The sequence below is a fragment of the Aspergillus heteromorphus genome (assembly GCF_003184545.1).
Source record: "Aspergillus heteromorphus CBS 117.55 chromosome Unknown BO70scaffold_5, whole genome shotgun sequence".
NCBI classification, from domain to species: domain Eukaryota; kingdom Fungi; phylum Ascomycota; class Eurotiomycetes; order Eurotiales; family Aspergillaceae; genus Aspergillus; species Aspergillus heteromorphus.
Genome location: NW_020290410.1, coordinates 573,218 through 587,778, shown reverse-complemented (window position 1 = coordinate 587,778; position 14,561 = coordinate 573,218). Strand labels below are relative to the sequence as shown.

The window sequence follows — 14,561 nt, the reverse complement described above, 5'->3', positions numbered from 1 at the left end:
TTTATCTAGATGCCTTGTCTCCTCAACCCGTTACGCATCATAAGGAAGCATAACCTCTACTCTCCCACCCCTTTCCAGACCCGCGATTGCGCGTATTGTCTTGTCTCAAAGTCTGAGACCGATCAACATGAATGCAGCTGGTTGACGTGGATAAATCCAGTCTGCGAGATCTTTTCCCCGGTCAGAGTACGTGTCTCGATTGTGACAGATGGAGTCGGTGTCGGAGGCTGCCAAATCCCACGGTGGAGGGATTGTATCACGTCGGGCCTCGATTCCAGATGCCGTCTGATTGCTGGGCGTTGTCGAATATTGTCAGTGTATAGATCTGGGTCGTGACGAATTCCTCGGGTCGAAGAGTAGATGAATGGGTTTATCTCGTGGGGGGTTAATGTTCTCGGGGTCGGACAGCCGGTAATCAAGGCGTAGACTGTCACGGTGCTGGCGTGTTTGGACATGTTTGGGGAAACTGAGAAGAAAGAAAACACTCCGATTCAAGACTGGAGAAGGTTGGATTTCACATTCTTGACATTGGAATAAGAACGCGACATCTGACCCCTCGCGTGGGTAAGTATGTGGGGGCATCCTTTCCTCGCTGATCTAGTATGTACTACTAGGTCTAACTAACATAATCCCCTTGCAGTCTCTTCTTAGCACGTTCTGTCCAAATCCCATACGCATACCATAAACTATGATCCACGCATACACAAATGGCCCACACAGTATTCTCGAAGCCACCCACCCACCCTCAAGGCCTCTTATACTCACCACTCTCGATCATCTCGTTAATAACCCTCTCCGTAACCTTCGTAGCCTCGATCCCCGCCGGGGCCCCACAGTAAACCGTCGCCTGCAGAACCGCCTCGCTGATCTCCTTCTCAGTAAGACCGTTGTTGATAGCGCCGCGGGTATGGACAGCCAGTTCAGGCCAGGCTTTCAACGCGATGAGCATTCCCAAATCTAATAACACAGCGAGAGCCATGTTAGCTTTTTCGATCCTCAATATGGTCTGCACTCATATACAGGGAGGCTGGCAATCGATCATCCTTACTCAAAATACTCCGTTGCTTCCGTTCAAGCCCCGGCCGGGTCCAGATATACCCCCATCCCACCTCGGTAATGAGCTCTTGGCCCGGACGGGCAAATTCACTGGACCCGTTGGCAAGGGCTCTGTCGACGTAGGCGTCGCCCAGGACCTCACGACGAACTTTCATACCCTCGTCGAAGAGGGTTTGGTGGAGAGGTTTGAGTTCCGGTTTGTCGGTCATAGTGGGGGGTAGTATGTAGTATCGGGGGGGGGGGGGGGGGGGGGGGGTGAAATGGTCGCTCGAGCTGGGAAAGTTTCTTCTCTGATGAACTTCGCGAACGTAAGTGGTATATTGTAGGAGCTATATGGTGCATACCTCCCTCCGGAAAGTCGGGGCAGCGGGGATGGGATACCCTGGATCCCCGCGCGGTCCGTTTCCCCATTCTCCAATCGGTTTACCCCCCAAACTCTTGTTCTGCAACCACGGGAGCGCGGAGGGCGGTTATTCGTTGACGCCACCCGCGACTTCCCGAATGACTTGGGCGAATAGCAGGTCTTGAGCTCTATTATTGAACTGCCCGGGGGGTTGGCACTCGGTTAGATGGCCGTGTCGGTGAGGGAGTATGGAGCAAAGTACTCCCCCCTTGTCGGGCCAGGGGTGTTTTTCTGGGCTTGAATTGGGTGTGAGGGTGTATGTGGTAATGTAATTCGATGTTTGTTTGTTTGTTTGTTTGTCTCAATTGTGTCATATGCTATCGTGCTGCGAGGTCGGGGTTGTTTATTCGTCACACATGGGCTGGGATCTGATATTATATATACCCAACCCGTACCGTCCATAGAAAACCACTCAAAAGAAAAACGCCAACTCGCGGGTGAATTGATGAAGATCAAGCTTGACCGGAATACTGTCGAAGATAGCTAGTTTACATTAAAGGGATTCCATCTCCAAAGGTCAATGATTAAGAAGTAGAGTTGCGAATATAAGAAATCGTAAACCTGCGCTGGTTCCCCTATTATTTGGGTCAAGGGTTTAAAAATGACGCCTCATTACATCAAGAAGCATCATTGGTCTAGTGGTAGAATTCATCGTTGCCATCGATGAGGCCCGTGTTCGATTCACGGATGATGCAATTCAATTTCTATTTTTTGGTTTTGTTTTTCTTTCCCCCTTCCATCTATCCACGCAATTTTTGACTTTCCAGCCGGTTAACTCCGTACAATTAGTGCCCTTGTACTCCGTAGATTATCCAATAATGGAGCGTCCCCGGAACCTGGGCTAGCAGCTGCTTTGATGTGCTGCCCAATGCTCCAAGGATTTATTGACTGGCCAACACATGGTCGCCAATAGCGTGTATCTCTATCGTCAGTAACATAATCCAGATACTCCCTGTTTGCTGGCCAGGGATGAGATATATGGCCCTGGACACCTTTGATCTTATCCAGCCTTATCAATTTTAGCAAATATAACCAACGTTCATGAGTTGGGTCCATGTTACTGTGGTACCGTTATCTCCTTCCCATTGAGCGCACGAATGTCGGCATCGATATAAGTGAGTAGTCTGTCTGCTACCTTAAGGGGCTCGTCGCTAGTCTGTATTATCCGACGGTATATGGAATATCATGTTGCAGGGTCCACATATTCTAGAATATGATCGAGGCAGATTGAAAAAAATAAAACATCTTCCAGCATATGCCGTGTGCCTGCCTATTCATTTGTACGAGCCGGCAAACAGTACTCTAGGCAGGCAGTAGTATATCGACAAAGAAAGATACGTAGCGGGGTTTGATATTCACTTGGAGCATCATTGATACAGTGTGACATGTCAGCTATTTACTACCTTACTTACATCACATGTCCAGTCCATAGTTATTGTTTTCCCCTCCTACCTTTATATTATTCCACATGTTCACATCATCTGTTCCAATATTCACTGTATGTAATGTAAAGTTCAGTTGCTTATCAAGTTGTTTACCGCTCTACTCTCTACTCTGCACGCCTCAGGGGAGGGGGTCTAGTTCATATCAACCCGAGAGTCTATAATAGCATTCATCCACTAGGAGATGTGAGCTATGTAATACCTTCTGGAAAGAAGACTTAAAATCTACACACATAGGTATCTACCTAGTTATTACCACAAGGGAAACTAAATAACCAAGTGTAAAACTTAGAATAAGTATGGGCCTAAAAAAAAAGACAGGCCCGAACCGCGATTCGAACGCGGGGCCTCCTGCATTTAAGATTTGGGATCCCAACTGGTGTTGTTGTTAGTTGTTGTTTTGAAAGTGTAATAGTAATATGGTAACTTACAGCAGGAATCATACCACTAGACCATCCGGGCATTGATGATGTAAGTGTTTGCTCTATCAGGCAATACAAGAGAGGTTTGCAGATGTTATGTGGCATATGAAAAAAAAGAACAGGCCCGAACCGCGATTCGAACGCGGGGCCTCCTGCATTTAAGACTTGGGATCCCAACTGGTGTTGTTATTAGTGGTTGTTTTAGGAGGTATCATAGAAGCATGGCAACTTACAGCAGGAATCATACCACTAGACCATCCGGGCGGTGACGTCTAAGTATCTCTAGCACAGATATAAGAGAGATCTACGGACATACGCGCGAGAAAAAAAGAAATCGGCCTGGACCGCGAAATGTAGGACCTCTTTGTAGTATATATGCCTTGGGTTTCTTGTAAACACAGGCGAAGCAATGTAATCAGCCATCGCAAGAATACACAACTACAATCCTATCATCAAGACCTGCTTGGGCTCCCTGGAACACCCGCCAATTTCTACACCATCAGATCAAGTCATACGGAGAGTGCAATTTGAAGAGTGCAGAAAAACTACTAATTCACATTCAGCCGGAAAGGACAGAAGAGAAAACTCCCGCAAGCTCTCCAAACGAATCATACCGATTGTCATCATACACAAACCTAATCCATCCTATATGCCGTAGCTATCAAGCAGAACCCGCGGCGCTCACACCAGCTCCACAACCAGCTGCCTGTCACTGCATCAGCAGCATCAGGCCGAGACATGGACTCTTTAAGCAGCCAGAAGAGGCTCCGTCTCCACATTCTGAACAGCCTGTTCGATCGACTCCACAGGCTCTGCCTTCGGCGTGTCCAGCACGGGAACCTCCTTGGGCTCGTCCTTAGGGGCTTCCGGGAAGTCCGTGGTCTTGATCTCGGGCTCGGTCTCAGGCTCCTTCTTGATGACGGGGCTGGACACCTTGGCCATCTCGGGGGAGGCGGAACGACGCATATATCCCTGGGCCTTGGCGCTGTAGTCGTCGACGTACTGCCTCACAACACCCGTGGCATGGGCAGTGCGCTCCTCGGCAAGACCCTTCAGCTGGTGGGCCTGAGCGTTCACAACACCCTGCGCATGCTCAATGTGGGCATCAATGACTTCGCGGTTGTTAATGTAGACCAGAGGTCCCATATAGGCGATAGTGACAGCAATCAGAGACAGTCCCCAGAACGGAAGGAACTTGATGAGCCAGTAGGCGGCAAAGGCGGCGAAGAAGGACTATGTATGAGATTAGTACCGACAATTGCGCGAGCCGTTATCAGGTTTGGACATACAGCGATGGTGTGGACGATGTTCTCGGCGAACAGAACGCGCTGGAACTCGATGAGGATGAAGTCGATGAGCTGCTCAAGATCCTCCAGAACAGCCTCGATGGTTTCCTTGGGCACGGTATAGTATTTGCGGGGCCGGAAAGAGCTCACGACGCTCTGGGATAGGACAAGCCGGCCACCTACCTCCGCGACAGCAGTGACTAGTATATCGGATCAGTATTAACGCGTTGATGCATGGTGCAAGCCCGATGAACCTACATCCGAGAACCACATAGATGAACTTGAAGAACCAACGGAGGAGAGGAAGGTAACGGGCGGCAAAGATGAATGTGATAACGCTCGCGAAGGAGGCGGCGGTGGCTCGTGGTTGCTCCCACTGTAACAATGAATTAGGCTTGTTTCGCGCTGGCGGCATCATCGATCACTCACGCTCAAAAGGCTGTACAGCAAAGAGTGGTAGTCTGGCATGGATTAGTGGAGAGCGTGGTTCTGGGTCGTGGCATCACATACAAGTCAATGGTTGACCGGTCGCAGTGGTGGACGAGGGGGTAAATCTGGCATTCTTCAACTCGCGGAATTCTTGACCGGTGCGGGAGGCCTCGGATTTGATGTTATCGGCGATGGGGCCTGAACGTGACTGTTAGACCAATTGTTTCGCTGCACATTCTCCCCCGAGCGGAAAACACGGGTTGGCGAGGTCAGGTATTTACCATTTGCAACAGCGCCTAAGTGAAGGAGGATCGGGGTCAGTCCGTGTAACCTAGCCAGTGGGAATGTGTGTGGGAGACTCGGAACTAGGGACAAGAAACGGTCAGCTTTCATATCCTTTTCCAACAAAGAACGTCTTCTTGTTTCTCGTACCTTACTGTGGCCATTTGTGTCGGGGTAGGTCACGTCAGCCATGGCGAAGGTTTGTGTGTTTGTGTGTTTGTGTGTGGGTAATCGGAAGCTTTCGAGGAATCTCGGGTCAGAAAGATCAGAGGTAGGCGTCGGGGCTGGGCGCGGTTCAGGGGGCTAATCGTCTGAAATTAAATAATACAGGAGAAGATGAAAGATAACGACCGCGGGAAGAAAAGAAGAGCAAGAGAGTCGAGGGCTGGTCGGCGGGGGTGGGGGATGTGAGGGAGGAGAAACAAGAGAGAAGCGAGAGGGAAGAAGGAAGTGGATAGGAGAGTGAGAGAGACAGAGGGTGATGCAATGTCGTGTGCTGCGTTGCTGCTTGCTTGCTTGCTTTTCTCGCGCCTTCTTTGGCCTTTCTGCGCCGAACGGCAGGGCCCGCCGGCCTTTGGCGACATGTGATGGGCGGGAGGTTCGGACTAACTTTTAGTTCCCTACACTGCTACATTGCCCTTTGCAATCGTTGTCCTCGTCGTGTCGCTATCTATCTATTGTGTATCTTCAATCGCTGAAACGGTGTGGCCTTATGCAAGGGGTGGTCTGTACACAGGAGCCTAGACGCCGACTCCATTGTATCCATCCCAGTCCGAGGCTATACCTCGTGTACTCTACTGCACCCAGCAGTGGTTCTCCCATGCAGATTCCGTGGATTGAAACACCCACACACGGGGCGCAGGAGCTCCTTGAGCAATACTCCGGCCTGTGTCCCCTACGCCTGTCCCAGTAAGACAACGGTCATCTTACACTTCCGTCACCATTTCCCAGGACTTGGCTGCGCACACCTCGTACAACTCCCGGGAGCGGGGATGATGTCACTGCCAGCTCATGATTCTGGTTGATGCGCACTGTCGCCCGCGGGGGAAGGACCGAGTCTACAGTGGAGGACAGACTGGATCTGGTGTCTTTCGTGATGGTGATACCGTCCAGTCCAGTTTGATAGATAGGCAGATTGGAGATTGAACGCTGCGACAGCTCAGATCGTCTTGGTAAGTAATGGCACTTTGGGTTCGCATCATTTCTATGTAGCATAGCCGGGTGGCTTTCAGCGTGACATCACAATGGTCTCAGTGTCCATTTTGCTGGTCAAGGCAATCCAATCCCGTGTGCTTTTCAACGGTCCAACCTAGGTACAGAATGGTGGCCTGACCAGGCACCAAGGCATGGTCTCTGCGCGTGAAGCAAAGACTATCCAGAGTAGACTAGTGCAAGTGAAACAAACCGCTCAAGTCTCCGCAGTCTGCAGAGCCAAGCTGTCGGGGATATCAAAACAAACATCTTTGATCGAAACTGTCAGCCGTAGTGGACGCGAGAGCGAAGTTGGTGCCTGGCCTGCCAGGCAGCGAGTGATGCACGGGTCACGTGTCAGGGCGGGACTCACGCGTTGCCGATGTTTTGATGCTCGACTCCCGACGACAAGGCGATCTCAGCCCACTCGACTTTCAACGCCCACCGCCTGCACGCCACTCTTCGATGTCCCCATCGTTGCCCCTCGCTATTATCTAGGTCGGGACTTTTTGCCCTTCATCTATCTTCCCCGTTTAATGCGCACTTGACGAACCCGCCACCGATCGCCTTTGTTTACATCACCATGGCCGCGGCAGGCGCGAGGGCGCAGAAGCCTGTAGGCTCTGCAGCGTGGATCTCCGCCGAAAAGGAAAACTTCATGCAGCTGGTCGACCAGGAAATGGAAGAAGTGGAATACCCAGTGCGCCATGAGATGGATTGGCTGAACGAGCACATGTCCGAGATCTTCTCCAACAACCAACTGTGCGTTGCGCCTTCTGATCCCACACATCTGCAAATGCTCACTCCCCCATAGCAATATCACAGATGTCTTCAAGACCCCCGGGAAGCTACGAGGTAAAACTCCGCGCACGGTGCGAAAGCGTGATGCGAATGAATCTCGAGTGGTACGTTGAAACTGCTTCCTGGCTAGTGTCTGGGTTTTGCTGACTATCCCTAGCCTCTGAGTGAGATATTTTCATCCGCGCACAACACCAAGTCGGAAAATAAATTGGAAGGCAAACTGGAAAACAAGTCTAGTGACAGTCCGGCGGTTCAACGCTCCCCCACGAGACCCGCTGCTGCGACCGCAGCTGCAACCACAGCTCCGCCCACCACGGTGGAAACCGAGGAAACCGAAGAAGCAGAAGAACCCACGGAAACTACGGAAACCAAGGAAACGACAGAAACCGCGACTCAGCCCCGGTACCCAGATTTGAGCCAAAACCTGAACTCCTTCCCGCAGTTCAACACGGACTCAGGATACCATGGCATGCCGGAGGAAGAGGACGACGATGAAGAAGACGATGATGTTGTGCTGACACAAGTGCAGCCTGAGTCTCAGTCCTCCACTCAGCCCATGGATCTAGCGCCCATCGAGACCGAAGAACCGATGCAGGAACCACAAGAAGACCGTCGCGCTACAAGGGATTCGTTCCATTCCGCTCAGGAAGACGTGCGCCAGCGCGGCGAAACGGCTGAACCTGTTACCGTTGCGTCGCCCCCCAAGCGAACTGCTCAAGCTAGTTCCCCCCAGAAGCAGCCGGATACGCCAAAACCTGTGGGCACAAAGGAACCAGAGCTCGTTTCAGATGCGGAGCCGGAGCCTGAAGACAGTCCCATGCCGGACCGACAGCCCGAGAATGAGCCCCAAGCAGAAATTGAGCCAGCACACGAGGATAAGCCCGAGCCAGAACTCGAGGAAGCTATGCCCGAGCCAGAACTCGAGCCAGCACTTGAAGATGAGTCCGAGTCGAAACCCGAAGAAACACCCGCACCCGTACCCGCGCCCGCACCCGAGCCTGAGACTGTACAAGAACCCGAATCCGAGCAAGAATCCGAGCAAGAGTCCGAGTCTGAACAAGAGCCTGAGCACGAGAAAGAACCCGAGCCCTCGCCCCAGCTCAAGCCCAGACGCGAATCAAAGCCTAAACAGTCGGCACCAGAACCACAGCCGAAAGAGGTGGAAATGGCATCGCCTGCGAAGACGCCCACTGCGCAGTCCGAACCCGTGCAGGAAGACGATGATGAGAAAGACGATATGGCCCTCGATAGTCTTGATGACATGGGCTCGCCTTCGGATGTCTCCCCGGTACGGCCGCCGATTCGCAAGAGCAGTCTGAGTTTCGCATCGCTCCCGGCACGCGAGCCGTTGATGAAGAAAAGCTTGGGAGGCTCGAGGGTCTCTCGCACGAGCCATCTTGATTTTGCCAAGCCGAGCAACACCGGAGGCTACCTGGGCAGACAGACCGGGGGACGTAGAACGACGCAGAACGCTTCGGAGGATGTGCACGATGACAAGATGGATTTAGACGATAAGAAGGACGCCCCCGAGGAGGAATCCGATGCAGATACCAGGGCCAGCAAGCTCCACACCAAGTCGTCAACCCAGCTTCTGCATGAGAAGATCAGCATGCTGGGCAAGCTCCAGCCGTCGCGACCGACAAAGTCTATTCCTTCCGCCTCTGGCGTGTCGACCGCTCAAGTGACATATCCCGAGCTTCCCACCGTCAAGCCTGATGCCAAGCAGGAGGCGTCCAACCAGAAACTCCGTGAAACCCCACCTGCTCTTGAGCCCACTGCCGATGATGATTGGATCAAACCGTTGAACTCGCCGTACAAACCAAACCCCCGAACGAGCCAGAAAGACAGCATGAGCAAGCATTCAGGTGCCAAGGCAGCCCGCGTCGCAGACGAAGATCGTTCCTTTGTTGATCGGGCCCGCGACTTGGATGCAGAGGCGCCGACGACCAGCTCGAAGCAAACCTCAGATACGGCCCGTGACAAGTCCTCGACACCGGTATACTCATCACCTCAGCGGCCTAATCACCAGAAGAGTGCGTCCGCGAACATTGACTCCCAGTTGTCGACGACCCCAGTCGGCTCTCCCGCAGAACGCTATGATGGCCCACTCAGTGCATCCAAGTCGAGGCTGCAGTCTATCGTGAAATCCGCCAAGGGACTGTTTACGAACACCGGTGGTGTTGCAGCAGCCGCGAGGATGGAAGCTTCCTCTCCGGAGGCACCGAGATTGCGGCATAAAGGACGCCTGGAGACCGATCGCCACGCCGGTGTCCAAAGACCGCAGTCTACCCAGCCCCCGAGTCCTCCGCGCCAGGAGGGTCGCCGGACCCGGAGCTCTACCGAGAGAGAGGAGAAGCGCAGACAGAAGGAGCTTGAAGACCGCCAGCGGGAAGAGGAGCAGGCCGAAAAATCCCGACAACTGGAGAAACAGAAAGCCATGAAACTCAGGACGGCTCAGGAGAAGCAGACTGCTGAATATGAAGCTCGTGCACCGGCCGAGCCATCAACCTCGCAAAAGATACCACAACTGCAGAAACCATCCAAGGAACCCGAAACTACTGCCGAGGCCGGCCCCAAGATCCTAGCTCCCTCGCAACAGCAGGCTGCGAAGCAGAATGAGCGTCGTCTGAAGCCTGCCCGTGAGCTCCAGAAACCGAAACCCCAGCCCGTGTCCATCCGTGTCGGCAGCGCTCTGTCCCGGCAAATGCCACTGGCGTCTCAGGTACCCTCCAGCACCCGTGAGTCCAGTGTGCCCGCACCAACGCCAGCCTCGGCTTCGAAGCCACCGACCCTTAAGAAAAAGGCAAGCAACAACTCCCTGCATACCGCGTCTTCGAACAGCAGCTTCAAGAGCTCCGTGTCCAGCCAAACACAACGGAAAGCCCAGCTTGCCAGTGAGCGGAAGAGAGAGCAGGAGGAACGCGAGACCAGGCGCCGGGAGGAACAACGACGCGAGTTGGAGCGGAAGCGGGCGGCACAGCAACAAGAGGAGGCTCGTCGTCAGGAGATGCGCAGTCGGGCGGAGGCTGAGCGACGGGAGCGACTTGCCGCTGAAGATCCCAAGAAGGCTGCCCACATGCAGGCCATCGAGAAGCGGCGCCTGGAGAACCAACGACGACTCGAAAGACAAGGAAGCCAACAGCCCGAGGCTCCTCTCGGAGCAGCTCGACCGGCCTCGCGACTGGGATCCATCCAGCCATTCAACCGGTCGATTAACCCGCCCCAGCCGAATCCCGCCAAGCCGCCCAAGAGAGGCCTTGAAGAGGAGACCAGCCACCGGCCCACGGCACCCAAGACGGCTACGATGCAGCCCGCGGGCGAGTCCAAGCGCCGGAGGACAGAGGACGAGCAAAGTCGCATGTCTTCCATGCGACCGGCAATGGCTCCGCCGATCCGCCAGTCAAACATCCGCAAGGTGAGTGGTACGCCTTTGAAGCTGACATTGAGCTCTGCTGACCGTGTAACTACGAAGCCCTCCATCTTTGGACATGGACAAACGTCTGCGGCACACCAGCCGGGGTCCTCGATCTTCAAGACGGCCCAAGCGCCGCGGCCCGGACACCCGCTCGATATGGCCAAGTACACCAGCGGCAAGATTCCCTTCGCGGAAGCGGCCCCACAGCCCGCAGCGCATCGGACACCCGCGCCCAGTGCGTCGCAGAAAGCGCCGGTGAAGGAGTCGCCAAACTACCCGAACGGCGAGAACATCAACCTTCCCGAGATTGCGACGGACAGCGAGGACGAAGACTCGGACGCGGAGATGCTTCCGGTGCCCAAGTGGGCGCAGGCCAAGGAGCTGGACTCCCTGCTGCGGCAGCAAGAGGGCATGGAGGTGGATTCGATCTTCGGGCCCATCGCGCCGTTCTCCCTGGAGGAGACGTTCAAGTCGGACAAGAGGGTGAAGAAGTTCCGCGACCGCACGAGCAGCGCGAACTGGTCGGGGGCCGATGGACTGACGCAGGACGAGATCCGGCGCGATCTGGCTGAGCGACAGCGGCTGCGTCTGAACGGCGGCTGGACCTTTGGCAATTGATGTTGCAATCTTTTTCTTTCCTTTCACTTCATGACTCACTTACTTTGGGATGGCCATTTTCCGCAGACAATAGGGTGGCAGGATGGACGGATGGCATGGCCGGGGGTCTGGCGTTTCTGGGGAATATTGGTTGCGTGTTCCATTCCAGCTATATCAGGCATCACTTAATGCATGTATGCGTCGTTATTTGGGAATACAATTGATTCATCATCCGCTTTATCATCTTCAGTCTTCCCTCCATCCCCCGACCCAATTGAAACCTCAAACATGCCATTCCCACCTTCCACTCCAAAAGTACGCCATCCTGTGTTCCCTTTCAGTTACACCCCCCCCCTTCCCTTGCCCTTGGCCTTCCCCTTCCCCTTCTCCTCTGTCACCACGCCCGTGCATCGTCGCAACTCATTTCCGACCTCCGACCCCTGCTCATCCCTGCCCTCCTCCCCGGCACTAAAGACCGGTGAAGTTTGTTCCATGGCTACTTGCAGGGGTCAGTTCTTGCGCGCCAATCCCAATCCCAATCCCAATCCCCATCCCGATCCCCATCCCAAACCCAGCATCTGTCGTCCCTCGCCACACCTCCACACCTCCACACCTCCACACCGCAACAGACAATCCACACCGCACCAGACAATCCGACACCGCAGCGGTGGCGAGTATACTGATATTGTTACAGACAGACATGAACAATGAACATGAGACTGAAGCCTTTCGTGCTGTGCGGCATGGCAGGATGGGACGCTGTGTATCTGTCAATGATTGCTTCTTTACTTAGTATGTGTGTTTTTGTATGTTGTATGCGGTTGCTATGGGTATGAATGAGTGTTTCTGTCTGGCTGTGTGGACGGTGGAGAGTGGGAGTGGAGATGTGTGCAGGAGAGAATGGGGGATCGTGAAGGAGTGGTTGGTTTGGATTGGTTGATTCATGGGATATGGGATAATTGTGGTTGCTTGGGGGGGGGGGTTACTGCTGCTGCTGCTGCTGCTGCTACTACGAATACTAATACTACTACTACTAATACTACTACTACTACTACTACTACTACTACTACTACTACTACTACTACTACTACTACTTGGGGGGTGGATTTTGCTCGGCTGCAGTATCATTCAGTATCACGCCTACTCTTATACTTAGGTGTCTAAAAGCCGAGTGGTCTTTTTCGTCTGTCAGATCAGAACTAAAATAGAAAAGTACCGGTGTTCTGATCCCAGCTGAGATACCCGGGCGGTCACGGCTATGGCAAGACGACTAAACCATCGCTATCACCGCTACCACCGCTATCATCGCTATCACCGCTAACAGGGTGTGGATGTAGATGTTGATGTAGATACGGATAAGTGTCTTCTTGTTGGACCTTGTCTCGGACGCTCTGAGTGGGTCCAGGTGTCCGGACATTCAAAGGAGGGGGAGGGGGCGTTGCTTATAGTAGGTAGATAGACTGGTATAACTAACTACTGGGTGGGGTAGGTGGGCTACTGATTGGCCATGCGTGATATGCGCCATCAGCAGAGTGGATCCAGATCCAGATCCAGATCCGATCAGATTGGGTTCGAGGGTCCTGGGTTCTTTATTTCAATGAATGTATGCATAAATAAATACGGGTGAATACAGAGTAAATGGATGGATGTATAGCTGGATGTCTGGCGGGCTGGCAGTCGAATGAGTGTGGAGTGGGTTGGTCACAACCCCCACGTGCCATCAAAGTCCCCTCCGGTCCTGTTACAAAGACTGTATTCGGGTGGTATCTCATTTGGTTTACATGTTGTTGATGCCAGTAAGGTGATACAGGACTGGGAGTTGCGCGGGAGGTAAAGTATAGTAACTGCCTCATTCTTCTCCTCTGTCTTCTCCTCTCCCCTTCATGCAAGTGGGAATAGCCAAGACCCGTCCCCTCACTGGCATTGGGCAAGTGCCAATACCTGGTGCCATGATGTCATGATGCCATGACGTTGGTGAGCGAGAGCTTTTGATTTGGGCATACGTCGATTTGCCCTTGAGGGAGGGGGTTGGGCACGTGCATGACGTTTGATGATGGAATGGGGCATCTGCCCAATTACAGATCGAAACCCCCCGGGCTGGCGCCGGGGGGAAGGGGGGGGGGGCGAAGAGGGAGAACTTTGTTTGGTCATGATATCCATTCAACTCAACCGTTAATTATGTTTGGGACGTCAGGACAGATGGTGCTGTCGATATCTCTTCGGCACCCGCAAGAGTGTGGATTGGCCAAGCACCTCAGGCGACAAGAAGATGCTAGCTGCAGATCGTCCGTTCCATCGGTGCTGTCAATTGAGCGATTGATAATTAATGGCCATTAGCCAATGACTCAATCCACTGGTCCGACGGGAGAAGCAAGAGAGATGCAAATATCAAGACTCCCCCCTCGAGACTGCATTGGAACACAGGAATCATGACTCTCTACTTCTACACCGTCTCTGCCTCTGGCTGAGGAGAGGTGGCGGCTGTGCAACCAACAACCCAGAGCTACAATTGCGCAGCCAGCGCCAGGGTCGGCCACCATAGTGGCCAAGCAAGCCGGACGGAACACCGTTCTTGATCCTTTCAACTAGCCCCAGCACCTTATCGGCAGGGCTTTGTCCAGTCCTGCCCAGTTCATTGTATGGAACATTCTCATTCTCAGACCTCCTTTTACTGGTCTGGACCGTTGACTACATTGTCATAGGCCCCATTCTCTTTCACGATATTTCCCAGCGAGCTGTTCTGTCTCCCCGTCCCTCCGCTACACGCAGACTATCGAAAGAAAACAGTAGCAGAGAACCCCAGGCTCCTGCCAACAACATGTGAGACGAGGACTACTGTGAAGCCGCCACAGTGGACCATCGAACGTTCGCGAAGGATCAATAAGTTTTTCTATGCTCCGCAGTCTGCGATTCGGCGTCCCTACCGGGGTTCAGACTTTCCCAGACAGCGAGTACAGAGCGCATGGCTGGGCGGATTGCGCGGCCAGACCGTCGGAGGTGAAACACCACCACTGGCGTGCGGATGGCGTCGATGCCTGAACTGGCTATGCAACTCTCTGACTTGCTGAGGCTGTCTGCCATCCAGAGTGGCAAGCAAAAAAAACAAAAAAAAAAAAAAAGGCATTCGGGGTTCGTTCTTGGGGGGCATCGCTTTCTGGTCCCCATGTCATGTAATGTCGGGATTATGGCCTTGAAACCGTACGACGTACTTCTTTTCGACCGCCAGGCAAAGGAATC

At 53.4% G+C, this 14,561-nt stretch overlaps 5 protein-coding genes and 3 non-coding genes across 8 annotated transcripts; 4 read left to right on the top strand and 4 right to left on the bottom strand.

Moving 5' to 3' along the window:
• Positions 1 to 745: 745 nt before the first annotated feature.
• Positions 746 to 1,285, bottom strand: BO70DRAFT_331647 (CMD-domain-containing protein; the record flags this gene model as incomplete). Its single annotated transcript, XM_025540885.1, has 2 exons — positions 1,049 to 1,285; positions 746 to 957 (listed from the first exon to the last, which is right to left on the bottom strand). Exons 1-2 carry the CDS (start codon positions 1,263 to 1,265, stop codon positions 746 to 748), a joined length of 429 nt encoding a protein of 142 aa, XP_025401850.1. The 5' UTR covers positions 1,266 to 1,285.
• Positions 1,286 to 2,083: 798 nt separating this feature from the next.
• Positions 2,084 to 2,154, top strand: BO70DRAFT_t89. The gene has a single exon. It is a non-coding gene; the product is annotated as a tRNA-Gly (tRNA).
• Positions 2,155 to 3,135: 981 nt separating this feature from the next.
• BO70DRAFT_359756 (uncharacterized protein) lies at positions 3,136 to 3,573 on the top strand. The gene is made up of 3 exons (XM_025542610.1): positions 3,136 to 3,277; positions 3,333 to 3,500; positions 3,557 to 3,573. The coding sequence occupies exons 1-2, from the start codon at positions 3,201 to 3,203 to the stop codon at positions 3,430 to 3,432; spliced, it is 177 nt and encodes a 58-aa protein (XP_025401849.1). The 5' UTR covers positions 3,136 to 3,200; the 3' UTR covers positions 3,433 to 3,500; positions 3,557 to 3,573.
• BO70DRAFT_t80 lies at positions 3,222 to 3,363 on the bottom strand. Its single transcript has one exon. It is a non-coding gene; the product is annotated as a tRNA-OTHER (tRNA).
• On the bottom strand, positions 3,445 to 3,587 carry BO70DRAFT_t79. Its single transcript has one exon. It is a non-coding gene; the product is annotated as a tRNA-OTHER (tRNA).
• Positions 3,588 to 3,706: 119 nt separating this feature from the next.
• BO70DRAFT_331644 (uncharacterized protein) lies at positions 3,707 to 5,812 on the bottom strand. Its single transcript, XM_025540884.1, has 6 exons — positions 5,452 to 5,812; positions 5,120 to 5,236; positions 5,039 to 5,070; positions 4,868 to 4,985; positions 4,613 to 4,809; positions 3,707 to 4,556 (listed from the first exon to the last, which is right to left on the bottom strand). The coding sequence occupies exons 1-6, from the start codon at positions 5,510 to 5,512 to the stop codon at positions 4,071 to 4,073; spliced, it is 1,011 nt and encodes a 336-aa protein (XP_025401848.1). The 5' UTR covers positions 5,513 to 5,812; the 3' UTR covers positions 3,707 to 4,070.
• Positions 5,813 to 7,065: 1,253 nt separating this feature from the next.
• Positions 7,066 to 11,554, top strand: BO70DRAFT_427109 (uncharacterized protein). Its single transcript, XM_025547857.1, has 3 exons — positions 7,066 to 7,273; positions 7,326 to 7,416; positions 7,470 to 11,554. The coding sequence occupies exons 1-3, from the start codon at positions 7,095 to 7,097 to the stop codon at positions 11,343 to 11,345; spliced, it is 4,146 nt and encodes a 1,381-aa protein (XP_025401847.1). The 5' UTR covers positions 7,066 to 7,094; the 3' UTR covers positions 11,346 to 11,554.
• Positions 11,432 to 12,092, top strand: BO70DRAFT_178931 (uncharacterized protein). Its single transcript, XM_025538426.1, has one exon. The coding sequence runs from the start codon at positions 11,517 to 11,519 to the stop codon at positions 12,033 to 12,035; it is 519 nt and encodes a 172-aa protein (XP_025401846.1). The 5' UTR covers positions 11,432 to 11,516; the 3' UTR covers positions 12,036 to 12,092.
• The last annotated feature ends 2,469 nt before the right edge of the window (positions 12,093 to 14,561 follow it).

Coding starts and splice junctions, on each gene's coding strand:
- BO70DRAFT_359756 (XM_025542610.1), top strand. CDS start 3,201: ATGGGCCTAAAAAAAAAGACAGGCCCGAACCGCGATTCGAACGCGGGG. Junction 3,278..3,332: donor TTTAAGATTTGGGATCCCAA/CTGGTGTTGTTG, acceptor ATGGTAACTTAC/AGCAGGAATCATACCACTAG.
- BO70DRAFT_331644 (XM_025540884.1), bottom strand. CDS start 5,512: ATGGCTGACGTGACCTACCCCGACACAAATGGCCACAGTAAGGTACGA. Junction 5,237..5,451: donor GGTACGAGAAACAAGAAGAC/GTTCTTTGTTGG, acceptor AGTCACGTTCAG/GCCCCATCGCCGATAACATC. Junction 4,557..4,612: donor ACATCGTCCACACCATCGCT/GTATGTCCAAAC, acceptor TCTCATACATAG/TCCTTCTTCGCCGCCTTTGC.
- BO70DRAFT_427109 (XM_025547857.1), top strand. CDS start 7,095: ATGGCCGCGGCAGGCGCGAGGGCGCAGAAGCCTGTAGGCTCTGCAGCG. Junction 7,274..7,325: donor ATCTTCTCCAACAACCAACT/GTGCGTTGCGCC, acceptor ACTCCCCCATAG/CAATATCACAGATGTCTTCA. Junction 7,417..7,469: donor ATGCGAATGAATCTCGAGTG/GTACGTTGAAAC, acceptor GACTATCCCTAG/CCTCTGAGTGAGATATTTTC.
- BO70DRAFT_178931 (XM_025538426.1), top strand. CDS start 11,517: ATGTATGCGTCGTTATTTGGGAATACAATTGATTCATCATCCGCTTTA.